The sequence below is a fragment of the Hordeum vulgare genome, chromosome 4H, assembly GCF_904849725.1.
Source record: "Hordeum vulgare subsp. vulgare chromosome 4H, MorexV3_pseudomolecules_assembly, whole genome shotgun sequence".
Taxonomy (NCBI): Eukaryota; Viridiplantae; Streptophyta; class Magnoliopsida; order Poales; family Poaceae; genus Hordeum; species Hordeum vulgare.
Window position 1 is genome coordinate 495,943,822 of NC_058521.1, and position 22,488 is coordinate 495,966,309.

Sequence of the window (22,488 nt, forward strand, 5' to 3'; positions counted from 1 at the left end):
GCAAAGTTTGCTACTATCAACTTTCAACTAAATTTTCTCTAGGAACATAAAAAAACAGTAGAGTTATAGCGCAAGCTACATCGTAATTCCCAAATACCATTAGATTATGTTCATGATAATTAGTTCAAATAATCATATTACTTAAGAACTCCCACTCAAAAAGTACATCTATCTAGTCATTTGAGTGGTACATGATCCAAATCCACTATCTCAAGTCCGATCATCACGTGAGTCGAGAATAGCTTCAGTGGTAAGAATCTCTATGCTAATCATATCAACTATACGATTCATGCTCGACCTTTCGGTCTCTTGTGTTCCGAGGCCATGTCTGCACATGCTAGGCTCGTCAAGTTTAACCCGAGTGTTCCGCGCGTGCAACTGTTTTGCACCCGTTGTATGTGAACGTTGAGTCTATCACACCCGATCATCACGTGGTGTCTCGAAACGACGAACTGTGGCAACGGTGCACAGTCGGGGAGAACACAATTTCGTCGTGAAATTTTAGTGAGAGATCACCTCATAATGCTACCGTCGTTCTAAGCAAGATAAGGTGCATAAAGGATTAATATCACATGCAATTCATAACTGACATGATATGGCCATCATCATGTCCTTCTTGATCTCCATCGCCAAAGCACCAGCACGATCTTCTTGTCATCGGCGTCACACCATGATTTCCATCATCATGATCTCCATCAATGTGTCGACATCGGGGTTGTCGTGCTACTCATGCTATTACTACTAAAGCTACATCCTAGCAATATAGTAAACGCATTTGCAAGCACAAACATTAGTTTAAAGACAACCCTATGGCTCCTGCCGGTTGTCGTACCATTGACGTGCAAGTCGATATTAACTATTACAACATGATCATCTCATACATCCAATATATCACATCACATCGTCGGCCATATCACATCACAAGCATACCCTGCAAAAACAAGTTAGACGTCCTCTAATTGTTGTTGCATGTTTTACGTGGTGGCCATGGGTATCTAGTAGGATCGCATCTTACTTACGCAAACACCACAACGGATATGTATGAATTGCTATTTAATCTCATCCAAGGACCTCCTCGGTCAAATCCGATTCAACTAAAGTTGGAGAAACCGACACACGCCAGTCATCTTTGAGCAACGGGGTTGCTCGTAGTTAGGGATGGCAATGGGTATCCATTACCCGCGTACCCTGTGGGTAAAAACACTATTAGGGTAAGGCTATGGGTCAAACAAATACCCATGGGTACATAAACTGGAAAATTTGAAACCCATCGAGTATAGTGGGTACGGGTATGGTTTAATATAACTCACACCCGTGTACCCATGTACCCGCATATAATTTTAAAAATAGGCCTGAAATATTATTTATAAACATATTAAACGTATTATATGTACAAAGTTCCTGCAGCTAGCACACGTCCAGAATGTGTTGTTGTTTACGAGTACGTATTGTTGTCAAGAAGTGTTGTTGTTTATACATTATTATTATAAGTTGTTGTTTATGACTATGTAATACTCTAATTGATGTGTTGCAAATATGGGTAATTTTACCCGCGGGTACCCATTTACCCTGACGGGTGATGGGTATGGGAAAAAATTGTACCCGTCAATGGGTATGTGTATGGGTGATGGGTAAGATTTGGGACGGCGGGTAAGGGTATGGGGTGGCTCCACCCGCACCCAAATCCGGCGGGTGCCATCCATACTCGTAGCGATGAAACCAGTCTCTCGTAAGCGTACGAGTAATGTCGATCCGAGCCGCTTCGATCCAACAATACCGCGGAATCAAGAAAAGACTAAGGAGGGCAGAAAATCGCACATCACCGCCCACAAAAACTTTTGTGTTCTACTCGAGATGACATCTATGCATGAACCTAGCTCATGATGCCACTGTTGGGGAACGTCGCAAGGAAACAACAAAATTACTACGCGCACGAAGTCCTATCATGGTGATGTCCATCTACGAGAGGGGATTTCCAATCTACGTACCCTTGTAGATCGCACAACAGAAGCGTTAATAAACGCGGTTGATGTAGTGGAACGTCCTCACGTCCCTCGATCCGCCCCACGAACCGTCCCACGAACCGTCCCGCGATCCGTCCCACGATCCGCTCCGATCTAGTGCCGAACGGACGGCATCTCCGCGTTCAGCACACGTACAGCTCGACGATGATCTCGGCCTTCTTGATCCAGCAAGAGAGACGGAGAGGTAGATGAGTTCTCTGGCAGCGTTACGGCGCTCCAGAGGTTGGTGGTGATCTTATCTCAGCAGGGCTCTGCCCGAGCTCCGCAGAAACGCGATCTAGAGGAAAAACCGTGGAGGTATGTGGTCGGGCTGCCGTGGCAAAGTTGTGTCAAATCAGCCCTAATACCTCAATATATGTAGGAGGGAGGGGAGGGGCCTTGCCTTGAGGCTCAAGGAGCCCCAAGGGGGTCGGCCGAACCAAAGGGGAAAGTCCTCCCCTTCCAATCCTAGTCCAACTAGGATTGGAAGGTGGAGTCCTTCTCCACTTTCCCACTTCCCTTTTTTTCTCTTTGATTTCTTTATATCCTGCGCATAGGGCCTCTTGGGATGTCCCACCAGCCCACTAAGGGCTGGTGTGGCACCCCTAAGGCCTATGAGCTTCCCCGGGGTGGGTTCCCCCCCCCCCCCCCCCCCGCGGTGAACATCCGGAACTCATTCGTCACTCCCGATACATTCCCGGTAATGCCGAAAACTTTTCCAGTAATCAAATGAGGCCATCCTATATATCAATCTTCGTCTCCGGACCATTCCGGAAACCCTCGTGACGTCTGTGATCTCATCCGGGACTCCGAACAACATTCGGTAACCAACCATATAACTCAAATACGCATAAAACAACGTCGAACCTTAAGTGTGCAGACCCTGCGGGTTCGAGAACTATGTAGACATGACCCGAGGGACTCCTCGATCAATATCCAATAGCGGGACCTGGATGCCCATATTGGATCCTACATATTCTACGAAGATCTTATTGTTTGAACCTCAGTGCCAAGGATTCATATAATCCCGTATGTCATTCCCTTTGTCCTTCGGTATGTTACTTGCCCGAGATTCGATCGTTAGTATCCGCATACCTATTTCAATCTCGTTTACCGACAAGTCTCTTTACTCGTTCCGTAATACAAGATCCCGTGACATACACTAAGTCACATTGCTTGCAAGGCTTGTATGTGATGTTGTATTACCGAGTGGGCCCCGAGATACCTTTCCATCACACGGAGTGACAAATCCCAGCCTTGATCCATACTAACTCAACGGACACCTTCGGAGATACGTGTAGAGCATCTTTATAGCCACCCAGTTACGTTGCGATGTTTGATACACACAAGGTATTCCTCCGGTGCCGGTGAGTTATATGATCTCATGGTCATAGGAATAAATACTTGACACACAGAAAAACAGTAGCAACAAAATGACACGGTCAACATGCTACGTCTATTAGTTTGGGTCTAGTCCTATCACATGATTCTCCTAATGATGTGATCCCGTTATCAAGTGACAACACTTGCCTATGGTCAGGAAACCTTGACCATCTTTGATCAACGAGCTAGTCAACTAGAGGCTTACTAGGGACAGTGTTTTGTCTATGTATCCACACAAGTATTGTGTTTCCAATCAATACAATTATAGCATGGATAATAAATGATTATCATGAACAAAGAAGTATAATAATAACTAATTTATTATTGCCTCTAGGGCATATTTCCTACACGAGCCACACCCTAAGTGTAAACTCAAAGCAACGGACAACTGCATTAACGAATTATGTGTAAGGTAAACAATCCTTGCAACCTTGGTCACAAGCACCGTTGTTTTCTCCCTGGTGGCAACAAGCACATCCCCTAGTCTTATGTTTCTGTCACTCAAGCTACACATCGAGGGGCGAAACCCACAATCATGCATAACGCTCCCTCTTGTAGTTACGATCTACTACTTGGCCAAAGCAATAAAAAGCAACGGAGAACATGCAAGAATCACTATGGAACATAATATAAAAGGATAATCAAATATGTAACTCATAATAATCTGAACATAATCTCATAATCCATCGGATCCCAACAAACCGAGCATAGCAAAAGCAAGAGAATTACATAGATGCCTTGATCATGTAGGGCAGCTCACAAGGACTAACCATTCAAGCACAAGATTGGAGAGAATACATCACATAGTTACTCATCATGGACTCATGGTCCAAGGGAAACTACTGACGGCACATCCGGGAAGCATCCATGATGGTGGAGAAGCTCCCAGAGGTCAATCCTCCCTCCGGCAGGGTGCCGGGGAGAGGTCTCCTGACGCTCCCGATCTTGAAGCGTTGCGGCGGCGGAACGATGGAGAAATTCGCGATTCCAGAAAGTCTGCGAGGGTTTCCTCACGGAACACTAAATATAGGCCAAAGGAGGGCACCGGAGGAGGTGGGGCCCACCCAGGCGACCTCCTGGCGCTGCCTGGGCCCCTGGGCCCCCTCTGGCCCTCCTTCGGTGATCCCAAAGCTTCTGTTTCGCTGATTTTTTTATATATATTCTGGATTTTTTTGGGCTTCGGAAAATTGGGTAAAAGCCCCTGCAAAAAAGACACCCGCAGACAAAAACTGGCACTGGGTGCACTGTGTTAGTAGGTTAGTCCAAATATGTGTAAAATGATATAGAAGTGTAGCAAAACATATAACATTGTCACCCAAAAGATCATGGAACAAGCAGAAATTATAGATACGTTTGGGAAGTATCAAGGGCCTCTTCAACAACCTTGATGCCCTCGTGATGATGTGTGAGTAGTTCACCATAGAGCTACGGGTCCATAGTCAGTACCTACAATGATCATCGCATCTTCTCTTTTATGTTCACATTATTCATGATAAATATTTGAGTCTCCTCCGAATACTTATATGATTATTATCTGCATGATTATGATAGCTTTGTAATTCTCTCCGATCCATTGAAATAGTTTGACCAACTAGATCGGTATTTCTTCAGCGAGAGAGGTGTGTTGTGGTAGGTTCAACCTGGCGAATTTCTATATCCCAGTGATAGAAGGGGACAAGATGTGTCTTTCTGTTGCTGCTACTAAGGATAAAACAACGGGGTTTATTCATATTGCTTGAGTTTACTTTGTCTACATCATGTCATCGTTCTCCATGTTTTACTCTATTTTATTTAATACTCTAGATCCATGTTGGATAGCGGTCGATGAGTGGAGTAATAGTAATAGGTCCATGCTGGAGTCAGCCTATTTGTTTATGGACGTGATGCCTATATACACATGATCATTGTCGTGAATATCGCATAACTATCCGCTTTTTATCAATTGCCCAACGGTAATTTGTTTACCCACCGTATGCTATTTTTCATGAGAGATGCCACTAGGGAAAGCTATGGCCCCCAGGTCTATTCACATCATACTGATAAAACCTTCATTACCTTGCTGCCATTTACTTGTTTTTATTTTATCTTGCTATCTACAATTATCTACACACCTCACTTCCTTGCAAATAACAAGACAAGAGGATTGTCAACCCTCTTCCCCGCGTTGGGTGCAAGTTGTTTGATTTTGTTGTGCATCCAGTGAAGATGGTTGTGGTTGATATTTCTATTGGTTCAATAAACCTTGGTTTCATATCTGGGGGAAATACTTACCCACATTGCGTTGCGATAAACCGTTCCTCTTCATGGAGAACCCAATGCATATCACAAGTATCAAGGATCGAGCCCCTTACTCAGCGGAGCAAAGGGGATCGGGGCAAGGGAGAAAGTCGTCGAAGGTGATCGGGGTGATGGAGAAAGAGTGGGGATCGAGAGGATGTGAGGGGATCAAGCGATGGCTCTAATACGTCCATTATGCATCATGAATTCTTATTGATATTTATGTTATTATTGTCCATTATTCCTCATTATGATACAATTCTTATGCCTTTTCTCTATGAATGTGCAAGGTACACGATGAAGAGGGAAACTGCGAGAAACTGGAATTGTGGACGTGAAAACCAAGAAAATAGGTGAAAATCACTGGACTCAAAATGACGTGAAATTTCATGGAGAATTTTTATGGAATATATAAGATTTATTGGGCCAAAAATATACAAGAGGGGGCCACCTGCCGACCACGAGTCAACATGGTGCGACCACCCCCTGTCTGTGCCGTGTTGCCTTGTGGGGGCCGAGTGGGTCTCGCGACCCCTCTTCCCCTATATGGTGTGTCCTGACCTAGAAAAATCATAAGCATACTTTCGGAATTAAGCGCCGCCGTCTCGAGGCAGAAACCTGGGCACATGTCCGTTTGCTCTCCGACATAGAGATTCTGCCGGGATAATTCCTCTCTGGGAGGGGGAGACCGAAGCCATCGTCATCACCAACACTTCCTCCTTTGTGGGAGGACCAAACTTCATCAACATCTTCACAACCACCATCTCATCTCCAACCCTAGTTCATCTCGTGTATTCAATCTTTGTCTCAAAACCTTAGATTGGTAACTTTGGGTTACTAGTAGTGTTAATTACATCTCGTAGTTGATGCTTGTTGGATTACTTAGTGGGAAATATTATGTTCAGATCCTCGATCACCATTATCATACCAATGATCTTGAATGTGTTGATCAAGTGTGAGTAGTTAATGTTATTCCTGAGGACATGGGAGAAGTCTTGTTATAAGTAATCATCTGAAGTTGGCATTCTTTCGATATTTTGACGATGTGCATGTTGTTGCTTTTCTTAGTGGTGTCGTGTGAATGTCGACTACACGACACTTCACCATGTTATGCGCCTAAAGGAAGGCATTGGGGAGTAACAAGTAGATGATGGGTTGCGAGAGTGAGAGAAGCTTAAACCTCAATTTATGTGTTGCTTCATAAGGGGTTGATTTGGATCCACATGTTTCATGCTATGGTTATATTTATCTTAATTCTTCTTTCGTAGTTGCGGATACTTGCGAGAAGGGGTAATCGTAAATGGGTTGCTTGTTCAAGTAAGAACATCACCTTAGCACTGGTTCACCCACATATCAAATTATTAAAGTAACGAACGTGAATCAGCTTAACATGATGAACATGTTGTCATTATGCCCTAGAGGCAATGATAAATAAGTTATTATTATAATTCCTGTATCAAGATAATCATTTATTATCCATGCTATAATTGTATTGAATGAAGACTTAGATACATGTGTGGATACATAGACAAAACACTGTCCCTAGCAAGCCTCTAGTTGGCTAGCCAGTTGATCAAGGATAGTCAGGGTCTTCGAACTATGTACAAGGTGTTGTTGCTTGATAACTGGATCACATCATTGGGAGAATCATGTGATGGACTAGACTCAAACTAATAGACGTAGCATGTTGATCATGTCATTTTGTTGCTACTGTTTTCTACGTGTCAAGTATTTATTCCTATGACCATGAGATCATATAACTCACTGACACCGGAGGAATAATTTGTGTGTATCAAACGTCACAACGTAACTAGGTGGCTATAAAGATGCTCTACACGTATCTCCGAAGGTGTCCATTGAGTTAGTATGGATCAAGACTGGGATTTGTCACTCCGTGTGACGGAGAGGTATCTCGGGGCCCCCTCGGTAATACAACATCACACACAAGCCTTGCAAGCAATGTGACTTAATGTAAGTTGCGGGATATTGTATTACGAAACGAGTAAAGAGACTTGCCGGTAAACGAGATTGAAATAGGTATGCGGATACTAACGATCGAATCTCGGGCAAGTAACATACCGAAGGACAAAGGGAATGACATACGGGATTATATGAATCCTTGGCACTGAGGTTCAAACGATAAGATCTTCGTAGAATATGTAGGATCCAATATGGGCATCCAGGTCCCGCTATTGGATATTGACCGAGGAGTCCCTCGGGTCATGTCTACATAGTTCTCGAACCCGCAGGGTCTGCACACTTAAGGTTCGACGTTGTTTTATGCGTATTTGAGTTATATGGTTGGTTACCGAATGTTGTTCGGAGTCCCGGATGAGATCACGGACGTCACGAGGGTTTCCGGAATGGTCCGGAGACGAAGATTGATATATAGGATGACCTCATTTGATTACCGGAAGGTTTTCGGAATTACCGGGAATGACGAATGGGTTCCGGATGTTCACCGGGGGGGTAGCCCACCCCGGGGAAGCCCATAGGCCTTGGGGTGCCGCACCAGCCCTTAGTGGGCTGGTGGGCAAGCCCAGAGAGGCCCCTGCGCAAGGAGATAAGAAAATCAAAGAGAAAAAAAGGGGAAGTGGGAAGGAAGGGAAGGACTCCACCTTCCAATCCTAGTTGGACTAGGATTGGAAGGAGGACTCCTCCTCCCCCCTTCGGCTGAACCCCCCAAGGCAAGGCCCCTCCCCTCCCACCTATATATACGGAGGGTTTAGGGCTGATTTGAGACAACTTTTTTTCCACGGCAGCCCGACCACATACCTCCACGGTTTTTCCTCTAGATTGCGTTTCTGCAGAGCTCGGGCGGAGCCCTGCTGAGATTAGATCACCACCTACCTCCGGAGCGCCGTCACGCTGCCGGAGAACTCATATACCTCTCCGTGTCTCTTGCTGGATCAAGAAGGCCGAGATCATCGTCGAGCTGTACGTGTGCTGAACGCAGAGGTGCCGTCCGTTCGGCACTAAATCGGAGCGGATCGTGGGACGGATCGCGGGACGGTTCGTGGGACGGTTCGCGGGGCGGATCGAGGGACGTGAGGACGTTCCACTACATCAACCGCGTTTATTAACGCTTCTGCTGTGCGATCTACAAGGGTACGTAGATTTGAAATCCCCCTCGTAGATGGACATCACCATGATAGGTCTTCGTGTGCGTAGGAAATTTTTTGTTTCCCATGCGACGTTCCCCAACAGAACATGACTAGACAGTAATTCTCACGTGTCCTCGGGGGCGTTTGCTTTATATAAGAGTACTTTTCACGCAGGTACTTTGCTATAAAAAGGATTGGGCCACCTTGATGCACACTTGCTACTATTGTTACTTGTCCCTTGTTACGAATCATCTTGCTACAAAACTATGTGTCGTTGTTACTTACAGAACTTGCAGAGAATACCTTGTTGAAAACCGCGTGTCATTTCCTTCTTCTCCTCATTGGGTTCGACACTCTTACTTATCGAAAGAACTACGTTTGATCCCCTATACTTGTGGTCATCAGGCTCATGCGACTAGGGTTCATACGGGTTTAGACGGGCCGCTGTCAGTAGATGTGATAGGCCCAACTGGGTTGGAGGGAAAACTGGGGGAGAGAGAGAAGGAGAGTTGGGCCGGCCTGGCGTTGTTGAAGGTTTCTTCTCACCTCAGAAAAGGAGAAACTAAACGGGGAGGAGAGAAAATAAAATATTTGAGAAAGGAGGTGTTGGAGGTACACGAAGGGAAGGAGGTGCAACGAGGTTGAGGGGCGCCGAGGAGCATGGCAGCGGCTGGTGGCACATGTTGCCGGATCGAGAGGAGCGTGGTAGGCGGGGAAGGAGGAGAAAGGAGGCGACAAATGTAGACGAAAGGAAGGAGAGGCTGCGCGGGGGTTCGACGAAGCTGAGGGATGCCGAAAGCCCTCCTCACACATATCTCGAAGAGAACTAGTCATATGAAGATTTATCACCCGTAGCAAGGCACAAACATTTTCACTAGTAATAAGTATGGACTGGACCTCAAGAAGTTGTGCCCGGACAAACCCGTTTCACTTGATTCACACAAGGAAAAAGTTCATTTTGAACCCTAAATTTGTAAAGGTTCGACAAAACGAACCCTCACGTTGAAATCCGTGTCGATTGCACTCTGAACTATGCAATCCCGGTCTAAGAGGAACCCTCGATTCGTTTGCCGAACTGGGACTGTTGACGTGACCGGGATTGGGCTCCGCTGCGAGGTGTACGCGCGAAAAAAACTCGGACAACCGAGTCAGTCGAGTCATGCCCATTCTTTATATAGCACGGACCAAAAATAAATAAAGACGAAACTACATGACAAGAAAATAATGTTACCTGAGTATCTCTTTTGAATACATCATATACATTTTTTGAAATGTGTGAACATTTTCCAAATACAACGTTCATTTTAAAATTACACACACACACACATATATATATATACAATATTTAAATATATTTTGAAATGTCAGGTACTATTTTTTGTAACACTTGAATATTTTTTATTTCCTTTTTCTTTTCTTGTTACTGTTTATTTTCTCCTATATTATACAAAATTCGTTGTGTGTTGCCAAATTTTTTATTGTATATTTAGAAAATATTTTTTGTGCTGGGAGGCCCATTGATCTCTACTGCGGGTCGAAAAGAGATAACAAAAGCAAGGATGACGATGGCGCAATGAGAATTCAAACAGGTGATGAGCCATTTGCGATTGCTAGCTCAAAGCCACGCCACTAGAGAAGCTTTATGTTTAGTATTGCAACGCCCAACATTTAGCTTTAGCGGACAACTTGGTCGCTCTACTGTAGCGAATTTGAATAGCGAACTAGGATTAGTTACCGCAACAAATTTTGAAACGGGCCGGCCCATGAGACGAATCTCAATTGACATGATGCGAGGATTGGACTTAGACAGGGATCAGTGGCTGACCCAGGATTTGGGAAAGACCGGGGCTAATTTCTATTGCCCCAAAACTATGAAAAAAATTACCTTCTAATTCCTTGTCAATAACATAGTATATTAGCAAAAACACACTAATGCATATATGGAGTTTTGACGTGATACATTAGTTCAATGCTTAACCAAATGACAATAAGAAAAGCATAAAAAAATGCGGCGGCATAATAGCATAATCAATACGTAGTGTTGATACCTAAATAAATAAGCTTTTGCTCCCATCCTAGCCTGCCATTTCTTCATCAATAATAGGAGAAGAACTAGAACCTACACAGATAAGAAAAAATAATCAAGAAATTATACGGATAAATATATGATACATAGTTGTATTGGTAAGAGCTAACATACCAGTAGCTACACGTGGTAGTTGTTTCTTGCGTGACCTCATACTTTGGAAAAACTCCAAAATCTTATCATCTTCTATGCTTGCGAATATGTCTCGCTCGATATAGCATAACATACTATGATTCATCCAATCATCATTCATCTTGTTCCTCAAATCAGTCTTTATAATCTTCATTGCCGAGAATGCTCTTTCTACTGTCGCCGTTGCAACCGGCAAAATTAAGGCTAACTCAATAAGACGATATACCAATGGAAATGTCTTGTGTCTCTTTGTTTGAACCATCTTAACAGCAAGCTTCCCAAGATCAACACAATTTGCAAAGTCCGGATCATCTCTCGCATCAACAATAAATGTGCCAAGCTGATCCCCAAGGACTATACACTCATATTGAGAGAAGTCATCGGCATACATTCTTGCAAGTTCAGTCAACTTATCAATATCAAAATTATGAAAAGAGTTCTTTGGATCAAGACAAGCTATGCACCTCAATAGCTGAGTAGACCTTTCAGCAAAACGATTATTGAACTCAACAATAATTTGATCAAGTACCACATTGAATATTTCATGATGGAAATGGTCATAACAAGTTACCATATGGCTGCCACGACCCCTCGAACGGCCTCTAGCTGGTATTTTATCCTCCATGTTTGGCACAACAATATTATGCGCAAAACAAAAGCCCTTTGTATCTTCCAAAATCTCATCCCATCCGGAGTTCCTTATTTTCTCAACTTCCTTCAATGTAGTACCAATCAGGCCTACAACACGCACAATATTTTGATCTTTCCTTTGCAAGCATGTTGATAGATCATTAGTCTTTCCAAGAATTCTGATCATAAGATGCATAATAAATACAAACTCAAAGCTTTCCATTTTTTCCAACAAACCTGAAGTTGTGGTCTTTTGTGTTGCATTAGTGGCATCGTCACTTAAATTCTCTAACACATGTAGGACAGATTTCCACATGTGAACAAGACGACATAAGGTTTTATGGTGAGATCCCCAACGAGTATCTCCTGGCCTTGCAAGATTATTTTCCTGGTTCTTTCCTCTTCCAGTGAAGATATCACCGGTCTCAAGTTTGTTCAGAAGTTCATCATGCTGACTTTGCAATAGTTTATCTTTTCTATGACAAGAAGCATTAACCGTGTTGACAATCATGTTATCATAGTTAAAGAAGTCCAAGACAGAGGAAGAACACTTAGCAACAGAAACAACCACTAACTGCAACTGATGGGCAAAACAATGGATATAAAAGGCATATGGGTTTTCATCTATTATGCGTCTTTGCAAACCATGGAATTGTCCCCTCATATTTGATGCCCCATCATAACCTTGACCTCTCACATTAGAGATGGATAAACCAAGAGATTTTAACATACCATCCAAAGCTATCTTTAGGGAAGGGAATGTCGTGTCTGGAACATGCTTCACACCAACAAACCTCTCTATCACCTGTCCCTGATTGTTGACATACCTACATAGGGAAATAGGAACATGATTAGCATAAATTTGAATCACTCAAAGAGTAGAAAGATAAATTTCATAGTAGCTAACCTCAAAACCAAGGCCATTTGTTCTTTGATAGATGCATCTCGTGCCTCATCAACAAGTACAACAAACTTTTTATCCCCAATGTCATCAATAATAGCTTTGGTTGTAACATTAGCACAAGCTTTGCAAATCTGTTTTTGAATTTTTGGTGCGGTCATTTGATGGTTCCGAGGAGCATTGTCAAGCAATTTTGCAGCCTTATCATCTTTCCCTTTATACCATTTCAACATTTCAAGAAAATTCCCTCTATTATTTGAGCGAGAAGACTCGTCATGCCCACGAAAAGCAAGAGCTTGCAATAGCAAAAACTTTGCAATGCCTATCATAATTGTCATGCGAGCTTTATATTCTTCCTCCTCCTTCTTGGTGGCTGCTGCCAACACATAATCCACACCTTGCCGCTGATTTCTGAAAGCCTCACAATATTTCCTAGCTTTATTATGAGCACTATTAATATCCTTACCAACATGAAGATCACAAGCTTCAATCCCATTCTTCAAAAAATAAAAACCAACCCTTGTAAATGATTCTGTACCAAAATTTTCTGCCCGTGGTTGCTTAAAGAGAAAACAATAGAAACAAAATGCAGCGTCTTTAGCTACATTATATTCCAACCAATCATACCTTTTGAACCATTTATCCTGAAATCTCCGCATGTGGCTTCCAATTAATTTTGTAGGATATTTATGACCAACTGGTTGACATGGACCCATTACCAAATACTCTCTCCTAGCAGCATCTCCGACATTTACATCTAGCTCCTCAATCGGTTTTCGAAGTCCAGGATCCGCAATAATGTCATCTGGATTAAGATCGCTCTCCTCTTGGCTGCTAGTGCTAGTGTTATCATCTTCTGGTTCTGGATTAGCAACAATGTGAGGACTAAGTTGCTGCTCTTGGGAAGGGACTGTATGTTTAGGAACTGTCCCACTGCCACCTACATTCGTACCGGATTCTTGAGCACGAGAAGATTGACTCGAATTGGCAACTTGTGAAACAGACCGGAAATAAGATGATACATGTCTTGATGAAAAAGGATTTGCCCTCTTTGTCCCCTTCATTTTTCTGTAATCGGACGGCTAAAATTAGTTCTCTACCAGTCTACCTAATCAGGCAATCAAATATATACCAGAATTGAACTTTCGTTCTTTACAGTTCATACCTTGTTCAGTTCAGTTGTGCTGACCCCCTGGATGCGTCTACGTACTGGCAGGCGACAGCGTTCAGGTCTGGAACCAGGCGAGTTCAAGACGGGGCGAGCAGCGCAGGCGAGTCTCCGTCGGCGGTGGCGGCACGATCAACTCAAGAGAGCGGCAGGCCGGCGGCCACTGAGCGGTGACGAGATTTAGATCGGTGGCGGTGGTTAGATCGCTGCCGAGAAAAGGCAAGCAGCGAGCTGACTCCCTGGCGAAACGGATCGTCGATCGTACGTGGCTACGTGCTAGGAGTCAGTCCCGCAATCCCGTTTTCTTGATTGCAACGCTAGGTCGCTAGCTCTGGTAGGCTTTAGGATTAGCCCCGGTTAATCTGGCCCAAGGACACGGGCTTTTATCTATATAGGCAGGAATTTCACAAAAATATACAAAACATATACGTATACTAGGAGTGCTACGACGTAGCCCGGGCTGCCCGGCACGTAGATCCGCCCCTGACAGGGATTGCATAGTTCAAGATGCAATTGATTGGGATTTTGATTTGGGATTCATTCCGTTCGATCAATACAAAATTCAAGATTTAAATTGAATTTTTTCCTTCACAGCGTCTGTGGGATGCCGACAGTTGTCTTCTCCAGCTTCATCCACGGTTTCATTTGTGGTACAAGGTCGAGATTACTCAATATTCTTGAAGAATGTGAAGAAGCCTTACGTACGAATCGGTGGCGCCTCACGATGGACCGGCTTTGGGGTCCAGGCATCGTCCCGGGCTCCAGGCCAGCTGCGATCACATCGGATAGCAAGTGTTTATCTAGTCAAGTAGGGACGCATCCCCACTCCGGACGCTAACCAAGCCGAGTAAATGAGTGCGACGACGGAAAGGGTGTCGCCAATTAGAGGAGCACCCACATTTTCAGGCCTAAACCAACCATCCCATCCACCACCTCGACGCAACAGACGAGCAGAGGTCGCCCCAATTATTGATTGCGCTTGTAACGTGCACGCCTTTCGCCTCGGCCATTCATCAAGGGAGCCCGTGCAGCGGCAGAAACCTTTATTCCAAGGACACAAACCAAACAAGGCATGAATGTAGTACTATTATTGTTTCTTTGTCATTAGTCGAGCGGAAGGAAAAAAGGCCACTAGCAAAAGCGGAGCAGCGACACCTCTGGTTAGGCTCCCCGCTGAAACCTGACCACCACCGCCTCCCACTACTACAAAAGGGCAGGGAATATAAGCAGGATTGTTGCTGCCACTTTTCCGTTCCCAACCCCGCGAAAAAACTGCTCGGAAGTTGCTCCAATGCATTTCACTCCAATTTCAAAAGGTTTTTTTTACACGTGCGGCTTGGCTGGAGCCACAGCCACTCCACACCACGGCTCGCACTTGCATGCTGGATGGAAACGAGACCAGTGAGTGACCGTGGTTCGCCGGCCACGCGAGGACCTCACCGTAAATAGGGTCCGCGGCACATGCACTGTCACCGCCAAATCCAGAGCTCCACGCACTGGTCGTCGCACATTCACCACACGCACGTGTGGCGTGGCAGCGACGGGGTTCGAGCTCCGCCGGTGGTTTCGCGCCCGCGCGCACAAGCCCCGCGTGGGCGGCGGGAGATTCGGGGGGAGTTGAAGGGGCTACGGGTGTGATGGCCGGCCATAGCCGCCCGCAACCACCGAGGGGAAAGGGAAGGAAAGAAAAGGGAGACGATAGTGGTGTGCTTTACGCGCAACCTTCCATTATAGCCCCAAAAATACGACACCAGACGAGAAAGCAAAACAAGTGTGAGCGAGCCGGCAAGCGCCCCCTTCCGTCCCCTCCCTCCCCTCCCCTCCCCTCCCCCGATCGAATCGATCGTGTTCGATTTCGATCCGCGAGAGGGGAATCCATAGGGGGCTCGCTCAAATTCCGCCGCTGATCCTCGGAGGCGGCGGGCGGGCGGGCGTCTTCTTTTTATTGGATTCTTGGGTTTCTTCTTCTTGGGGACGTTGGGAGGAGGCGGGCGAGGTTCCTCCAATTTCGATGCTCCAGGGCCCCGAGATCCGAGCCTGAGCGCGTCTCCCCGGGCTCGCGGCGGGTGATCTGCGTCGCGCGCGGGAGCTATGGGCAACGCGGGCAGCAACGGCGGGGGAGGCGGCCCCGGCCACCGCCGCCGGAGCTCCGGCCACGGCCACGGCCACGGCCACCACCACCAGGCGCCGCCGCCGCAGCAGCAGCCGGAGGCCGCACCCAACCGCTACGTCTTCGCCGCCGCCACGCCCTACCCGCCGCAGTACCCCAACCCCAACCCGCCGCAGTACTACCCGCAGTACGGGAACTACTACCCGCCGCCGCCGCCGTCCGTGCAGGTGCCCCTCCCGGCGCCCTACGACCACCACCACAGGGGCGCCGCGCCGCCGCCCAACGTGCCCCCCGCGGAGTTCCCGCCCTCCGTCCACTCCCACCACTACCCCGGCTGGGCCGGACGGTACCCCTACGGCCTCCAGCCGCCCATGCCCACGCCCTACGTCGAGCACCAGAAGGCCGTCACCATCCGCAACGACGTCAACCTCAAGAAGGAGACGCTCCGGATTGAGCCTGATGAAGACTGTCCCGGCCGCTTCCTCGTCGCCTTCACCTTCGATGCCACCGTCGCTGGAAGGTGAATCCCTCTTCCTTGTCTTAAATCTTATGTTTGTGCCGTTATATGTGTATATGCCGGCAGCTACCTGCCAGTGGCCAGGAGCAGGATTTGTGTGGAACATGCTCTTGTTTGCATGGATTCGTTCTTTACATCGACGTTGATGCTTTGAGGAATTAGTCTCTGTCTCTGATGATGGTGATGCTTTCACTTGCTTGAGGTTAAGGTCGATATTTGTCTATTTCAGCGATCTTTGACCACCATCTGTTTGTTGATTGACGATTCTCTCTATTGATTAACACAGAAAAAGGAAATTAGAGAAAATTATACATAAAGACTTATTGTCTACAAAAGTATTACCTGAGGACATTATAACACACTTATAAGAACCCGGAGCTCCGTCATCTGTGCAGTATCCTTGATACCTTGGTCCTTGCAAAGAATTCTTCTTCAATAGCCAGAAATCCAGCTGTAGCATTGTATGCAATGTCTATTTTCATTAGATTATTCTCAAAAGTTTTTTAGCAAAAACTCTGTGATCGAGAATATTGTAGCAACGATGAAGTTCCAATGGTTCTACAGTTGCCATATACTCCCTCCGTTCCTAAATATAAGTCTTTTAAGCGATTTTACTAAGAGTCTACATACGGAGCAAAATGATTGAATCTATACTCTAAAATATGTCTATATACATCCGTATGTAGTCTACTAGTAAAATCTCTACAAAGATTTATATTTAGGAACGGAGGGAGTACTTTGATCCCTTGGTAACTGTTGAACCTTGTAGTTGTGTGTCTGTAGTCTGGAGGTAGAACACTACATATTTAGGTTCCTGCCTAGTCAAAAAAAGAAGAAGGAACTTTTGTGTTGATTGTGAGGCTTACACAGGATACTCTATCGCATTGTTAACACCACGTATTACTTATGCCCTTCTCCGAGGGGGCCTAGTCGTCAACAAATATTATGTATATTGTCCAACACTCATTCTTCCCTGCATCACTTCCTGCTCAATTGTTACTGTAGGGATATATCTATTCTCTAAACAGACATTCTAAGATTGTTAAGGTCTTCTCCCTAGCACCATTTTCCCTCTTTCATCATCATTTTTGTAGCACCCAATTCTTGCTCAGAAGTGAATAATCTGTTGTGACCAGATGTTGGTTAACAAGCGAGTCTTCCTTTCTACTCCCTCCATATAGAAATAAGAGTGTTTAGATCACTAACTTTAGTGATCTAAACGCTCCTATATTTCTTTACAGAGGGAGTAGTTTATTTGGAATTGATGTGTTCTGATTATGAGCCACCAAAAAGAATTCTTGGAATTTCAGTCCTACCAAGTTGTCTATGACATTCCGTGATAAAGCTTGCATCTTGCTATTTTTTCTCAAAAATAATTTGAAGTGTAATAGGTTCCTAAATTGCTAATGGTTAGCGAAATATGGATTTGAATTCAATTTGTTTTTTCTGGGATCACTGTACCAAGCACATTGAACGGATCCTTCCTGCATATATGGCACTGGTATGTTTGTAGAGGGTTTTGGTGTTTTGTGCTAAAGTTGCGTTGCTGTTTAATATGTACGTATATTGTTGTACTTTCATGTTGTATGACTAAAGCATTACAGCTAACTTAATACAGGCAAAAGAACTCCTATTCTTTCTGTATTGTTAGGTGATTTACCATTCTTCTTGATCTACTTTCTTGAACAGCATGACTGTCTACTTCTTTGCAAAGGAAGAGCTCAACTGCAATCTAACAGCGATGAAGCCAGACTTGATCAAGCCTGTTACTGTTAGCTTCAAAGAGGGTCTTGGCCAGAAGTTTAGGCAACCTTCAGGGACAGGGATTGACTTCTCAGCGTTTGAGGACTCTGAGTTGTTGAAACAGGGGGGGATGGAAATATATCCACTTGCAGTTAAAGCTGAAACAACATTATCTGCTGATCAACCATTGGAGGGGGAAGACCAGAAGCCAAAAACTCCAAACTCGCAGATCACACAGGCTGTGTTTGAGAAGAAAGAAAGTGGTGACTATCAAGTACGAGTTGTTAGTCAGATCCTTTGGGTGAATGGCACCAGGTATGAATTGCAGGAAATATACGGGATAGGAAATTCTGTGGAAGGGGACACTGATGCAAATGATCCTGGGAAAGAATGTGTTATCTGCCTCTCAGAACCTAGGGATACTACTGTCCTTCCATGTAGGCATATGGTAAGTCTCAAATCTATAAAAAAATACAAGCTTATGTGTGATATTATCTACTCCCTCCGTTCCAAAATAAGTGTCTTAAACTTAGTACTTCCTCCGTCCCAAAATAAGTGACTCAAAAATGACTCAATTTTACACTAACTTTAGTATAAAGTTGAGTCATTTTTGAGTCACTTATTTTGGAACGGAGAAAGTACAATTTTGTACTAGAGCTAGTACAAAGTTGAGACGGTTATTTTGGGACAGAGGGAGTATGATTTAAGTTAAGTAAGCTATAATGCTACAGTTATGCTATTCTAGGAAAAAACATTATCTCCAGAAATTTGCTCTGTTATACTATATTGTTAACTGAGCGTGATCTTAAACATTTCATATTCTATTTACTGATCCAGAAAAGTCTACAATAATTCACTGATTTGCTGTCCATTTCCAGTACTATGAGCTGTTTGGCAACCAACTCTGTGCTAGCATCTCTAGTAACTCTGACACTGGATCTTTTGCTGCAGTGTATGTGCAGCGAGTGCGCCAAGGTCCTGAGGTACCAGACCACCCGGTGCCCCATCTGCCGTCAGCCTGTGGAGCGGCTGCTGGAGATCAAAGTCAACAACAAATCCGAAGAGCCGCCCCAGCAGACATCCCAGTCGCCTCCGCTACCTCCACCCCCTGCTCTGCATCAGGAAGAGGTGTAGCTGCAGCCTATCTCGGACAGTCGTAAAAACACTATATGCTTCTAGATTGCGGCCTTCGGGCCTTCCTCCCCTGCAGGGTGCTCGCTTCGTTTGAGCAGACGGGATGTAACTGTTAAAACTTGTCTCAGTTACCTGTAGTGTATGTAAAGCATGTTGTAAAGCTTCTGGCATCACGAAGCGTGGCTCCGGCGGGGAGCCCTGCAGATGCCGAGATGAGGACATCTGATACGTTCATGCGTGTGCTGTTGGCTAGCTGAAGAAGTTTGCAGCAGGGTTGGGGGTGTGCCTCGTGCCTGCCCGGTTTCCTCTGTCGGGGGAGGGGGGAAAGAAGCACGGAAGGTGCCTCCAGATTTGTACAAAGTCTCAGTAATTTCTATCGTATCATAAATTTACCTTGAGGGTGACACATTTCTCTTCTCTGAGTTCTCTGCTTGTGGCTGGTGAGTTATGATAATTCCACTTGTGTACGGTTGGAGTGTATTTTATATGTCGTTGGCATCGCGTGCTCCAGATTATTTTCTCATTGTTTGTTCAAACTTAACGTGTGATAAACGAGGAACACCAGGTCACCAACCCTGTCCACGAGCATCATCTGTGTCTGTTGTCAAGTTCGATTTGTGATGGATCGTTTTTCTTTTTGTGAAAACTCATTTGACCGTTACACTGTCTCTTCTTTTAGGCCTTTTTTGGATCACAGGGTATAGAGGTATTATAGAAATCGGAAAACTATAGTAAGTGAGATGCTTTGTATCTCGAATCCTATGAACAGATATAGAAAAAGAGACATCATTTGGTTCACATGATATGATTTTTCTTCTATTAGGTCTGAGCTAACGTTTCTTTTACTTTTAAATAGAACAGATAGGAGCCAATCATGTATAGAAATGTGATCCTATTCTTGAAACCAAATGGCTCTAAGGAAAAGTTTCTTACAAATAACATATCGCGTAGAATTCTTACAAAACTCATGTAACCAATGAGGCCTTAGAATCATTATCTAGCTTACCGATTCATTCAATGAAAAAGTGTAATGAATCAAATAACTGAAACAATTAACGACAAAGATCAAGTGAAATCATTTTCATCAAACGACCGACTAAGCAACCACCCATGCATAGCCTCCACCCTAGTTTTATCTTTTTCCTCAATTTCTTCCTCTTCCACCCCTTTCTCCATGGTATATCTCTTTTCTCACTAACTCCTTGACCCACTCCTCACACATAGACTTCTTTGTCCTGCACCCCTCCCATCTTCCTTTGCCGAGTGCCCAAGGGTGCAGAGCTCGTTTGCATGGACGACCTCACGGTATGAACTCATGAAGGACTCTTCGCCTCACTACGATTGGAGAAGATCACCCCCCTACTTCTGCTAGATCTGGTGAAGTTGTCCGGCTAGGCAGATTCGGGGTCGTGAGTCGTGAGTCCAAAGGCAGGAAGGTTGAGTGCCTCAAAAATTGATGGTTAGGTAAGTAAGTTTAGGGAAAAAAATAGGTTGTTTAGACATGCAAGCTCGCATATGTCTTGTTTCATACACATGCCAACATGTTGCAAGATGGTGTGTATTTTGCTTCACACTCACGCCAACATTCCAAGTGTCTGATGTTGCACCCATGATGCAAAGATGTTGGTTTCCATGTATGATATGCGATCCAGTTTCTCAATAATTGCAATGGGTGAAATTTTTTGTGTACAAAAGTTTGTATGTTTGTGTCAATTCTTCTTAGTGTCTTGGAAAACCACGAGAAAACAAATATTGCTATGATGTTGTATACATATGGAATGCATGGTTTCCTTGTTGCAAGAAGACACGCTAGAATCAATATTCACATGATCCACCCTTCTTATCTTGATGCTCCTTGTATTGGATGAGAAAATCGCATAATCCCAAGTGATGGCTCCACTGTATGACTGTTTTTCGAGGATCTTTTGCTCGGTTTAACCCAGGGTTTTCGTGGAAGAGGTTGGGGAGAGGGTGTGATACTTGTAATCTGCGTTGGGTTTTTCCCCGAAGAGGAGGGGATGATGCTGTTGGAATTATGCCCTAGAGGCAATAATAAATATATAGTTATTATTATAATTCCTGTATCAAGATAATAGTTTATTATCCATGCTATAATTGTATTGAATGAAGACTCATTTACATGTGTGGATACATAGACAAAACACCGTCCCTAGCATGCCTCTAGTTGGCTAGCCAGTTGATCGATGATAGTTAGTGTCTTCTGACTATGAACAAGGTGTTGTTGCTTGATAACTGGATCACGTCATTGGGAGAATCACGTGATGGACTAGACCCAAACTAATAGACGTAGCATGTTGATCGTGTCATTTTGTTGCTACTGTTATCTGCGTGTCAAGTATTTATTCCTATGACCATGAGATCATATAACTCACTGACACCATAGGAATGCTTTGTGTGTATCAAACGTCGCAACGTAACTGGGTGACTATAAAAATGCTCTACAGGTATCTCCGAAGGTGTTAGTTGAGTTAGTATGGATCAAGACTGGGATTTGTCACTCCGTGTGACGGAGAGGTATCTCGGGGCCCACTCGGTAATACAACATCACACACAAGCCTTGCAAGCAATGTAACTTAGTGTAAGTTGCGGGATCTTGTATTACGGAACGAGTAAAGAGACTTGCCGGTAAACGAGATTGAAATAGGTATGCGGATATTGACGATCGAATCTCGGGCAAGTAACATACCGAAGGACAAAGGGAATGACATACGGGATTATACGAATCCCTGGCACTGAGGTTCAAACGATAAGATCTTCGTAGAATATGTAGGATCCAATATGGGCATCCAGGTCCCGCTATTGGATATTGACCGAGGAGTCTCTTGGGTCATGTCTACATAGTTCTCGAACCCGCAGGGTCTGCACACTTAAGGTTCGACGTTGTTTTATGCGTATATGAGTTATATGGTTGGTTACCGAATGTTGTTCGGAGTCCCGGATGAGATCACGGACGTCACGAGGGTTTCCGGAATGGTCCGGAAACGAAGATTGATATATTGGATGACCTCATTTGATTACCGGAAGGTTTTCGGAGTTACCTGGAATGTACCGGGAATGACGAATGGGTTCCGGGAGTTCACCGGGGGGGGGGGGGGCAACCCACCCCGGGGAAGCCCATAGGCCTTGGGGGAGACACACCAGCCCTTAGTGGGCTGGTGGGACAGCCCACAAGTGCTCTATGCGCCAAGAGAAGAAAAATCAAGAGAAAAAAAAGAGAGGAGGAGGTGGGAAGGGAGGGGGACTCTCTCCCACCAAACCTAGTCCAACTCGGTTTGGGGG

General features: G+C 44.8%; 1 protein-coding gene across 1 annotated transcript; it reads left to right on the forward strand.

The window, feature by feature from the left end:
• The first annotated feature begins 15,364 nt into the window (after positions 1–15,364).
• Positions 15,365–19,668, forward strand: LOC123449124 (probable E3 ubiquitin-protein ligase LUL2). The gene is made up of 3 exons (XM_045126215.1): positions 15,365–16,314; positions 18,001–18,502; positions 19,006–19,668. Exons 1-3 carry the CDS (start codon positions 15,776–15,778, stop codon positions 19,186–19,188), a joined length of 1,224 nt encoding a protein of 407 aa, XP_044982150.1. The 5' UTR covers positions 15,365–15,775; the 3' UTR covers positions 19,189–19,668.
• The last annotated feature ends 2,820 nt before the right edge of the window (positions 19,669–22,488 follow it).

Excerpts from the sequence above, each read along its gene's own strand:
- LOC123449124 (XM_045126215.1), top strand. The coding sequence starts at position 15,776 with ATGGGCAACGCGGGCAGCAACGGCGGGGGAGGCGGCCCCGGCCACCGC. Across the intron at positions 16,315-18,000 it reads GATGCCACCGTCGCTGGAAG|CATGACTGTCTACTTCTTTG; the intron begins GTGAATCCCTCT and ends TTTCTTGAACAG. Across the intron at positions 18,503-19,005 it reads TCCTTCCATGTAGGCATATG|TGTATGTGCAGCGAGTGCGC; the intron begins GTAAGTCTCAAA and ends CTTTTGCTGCAG.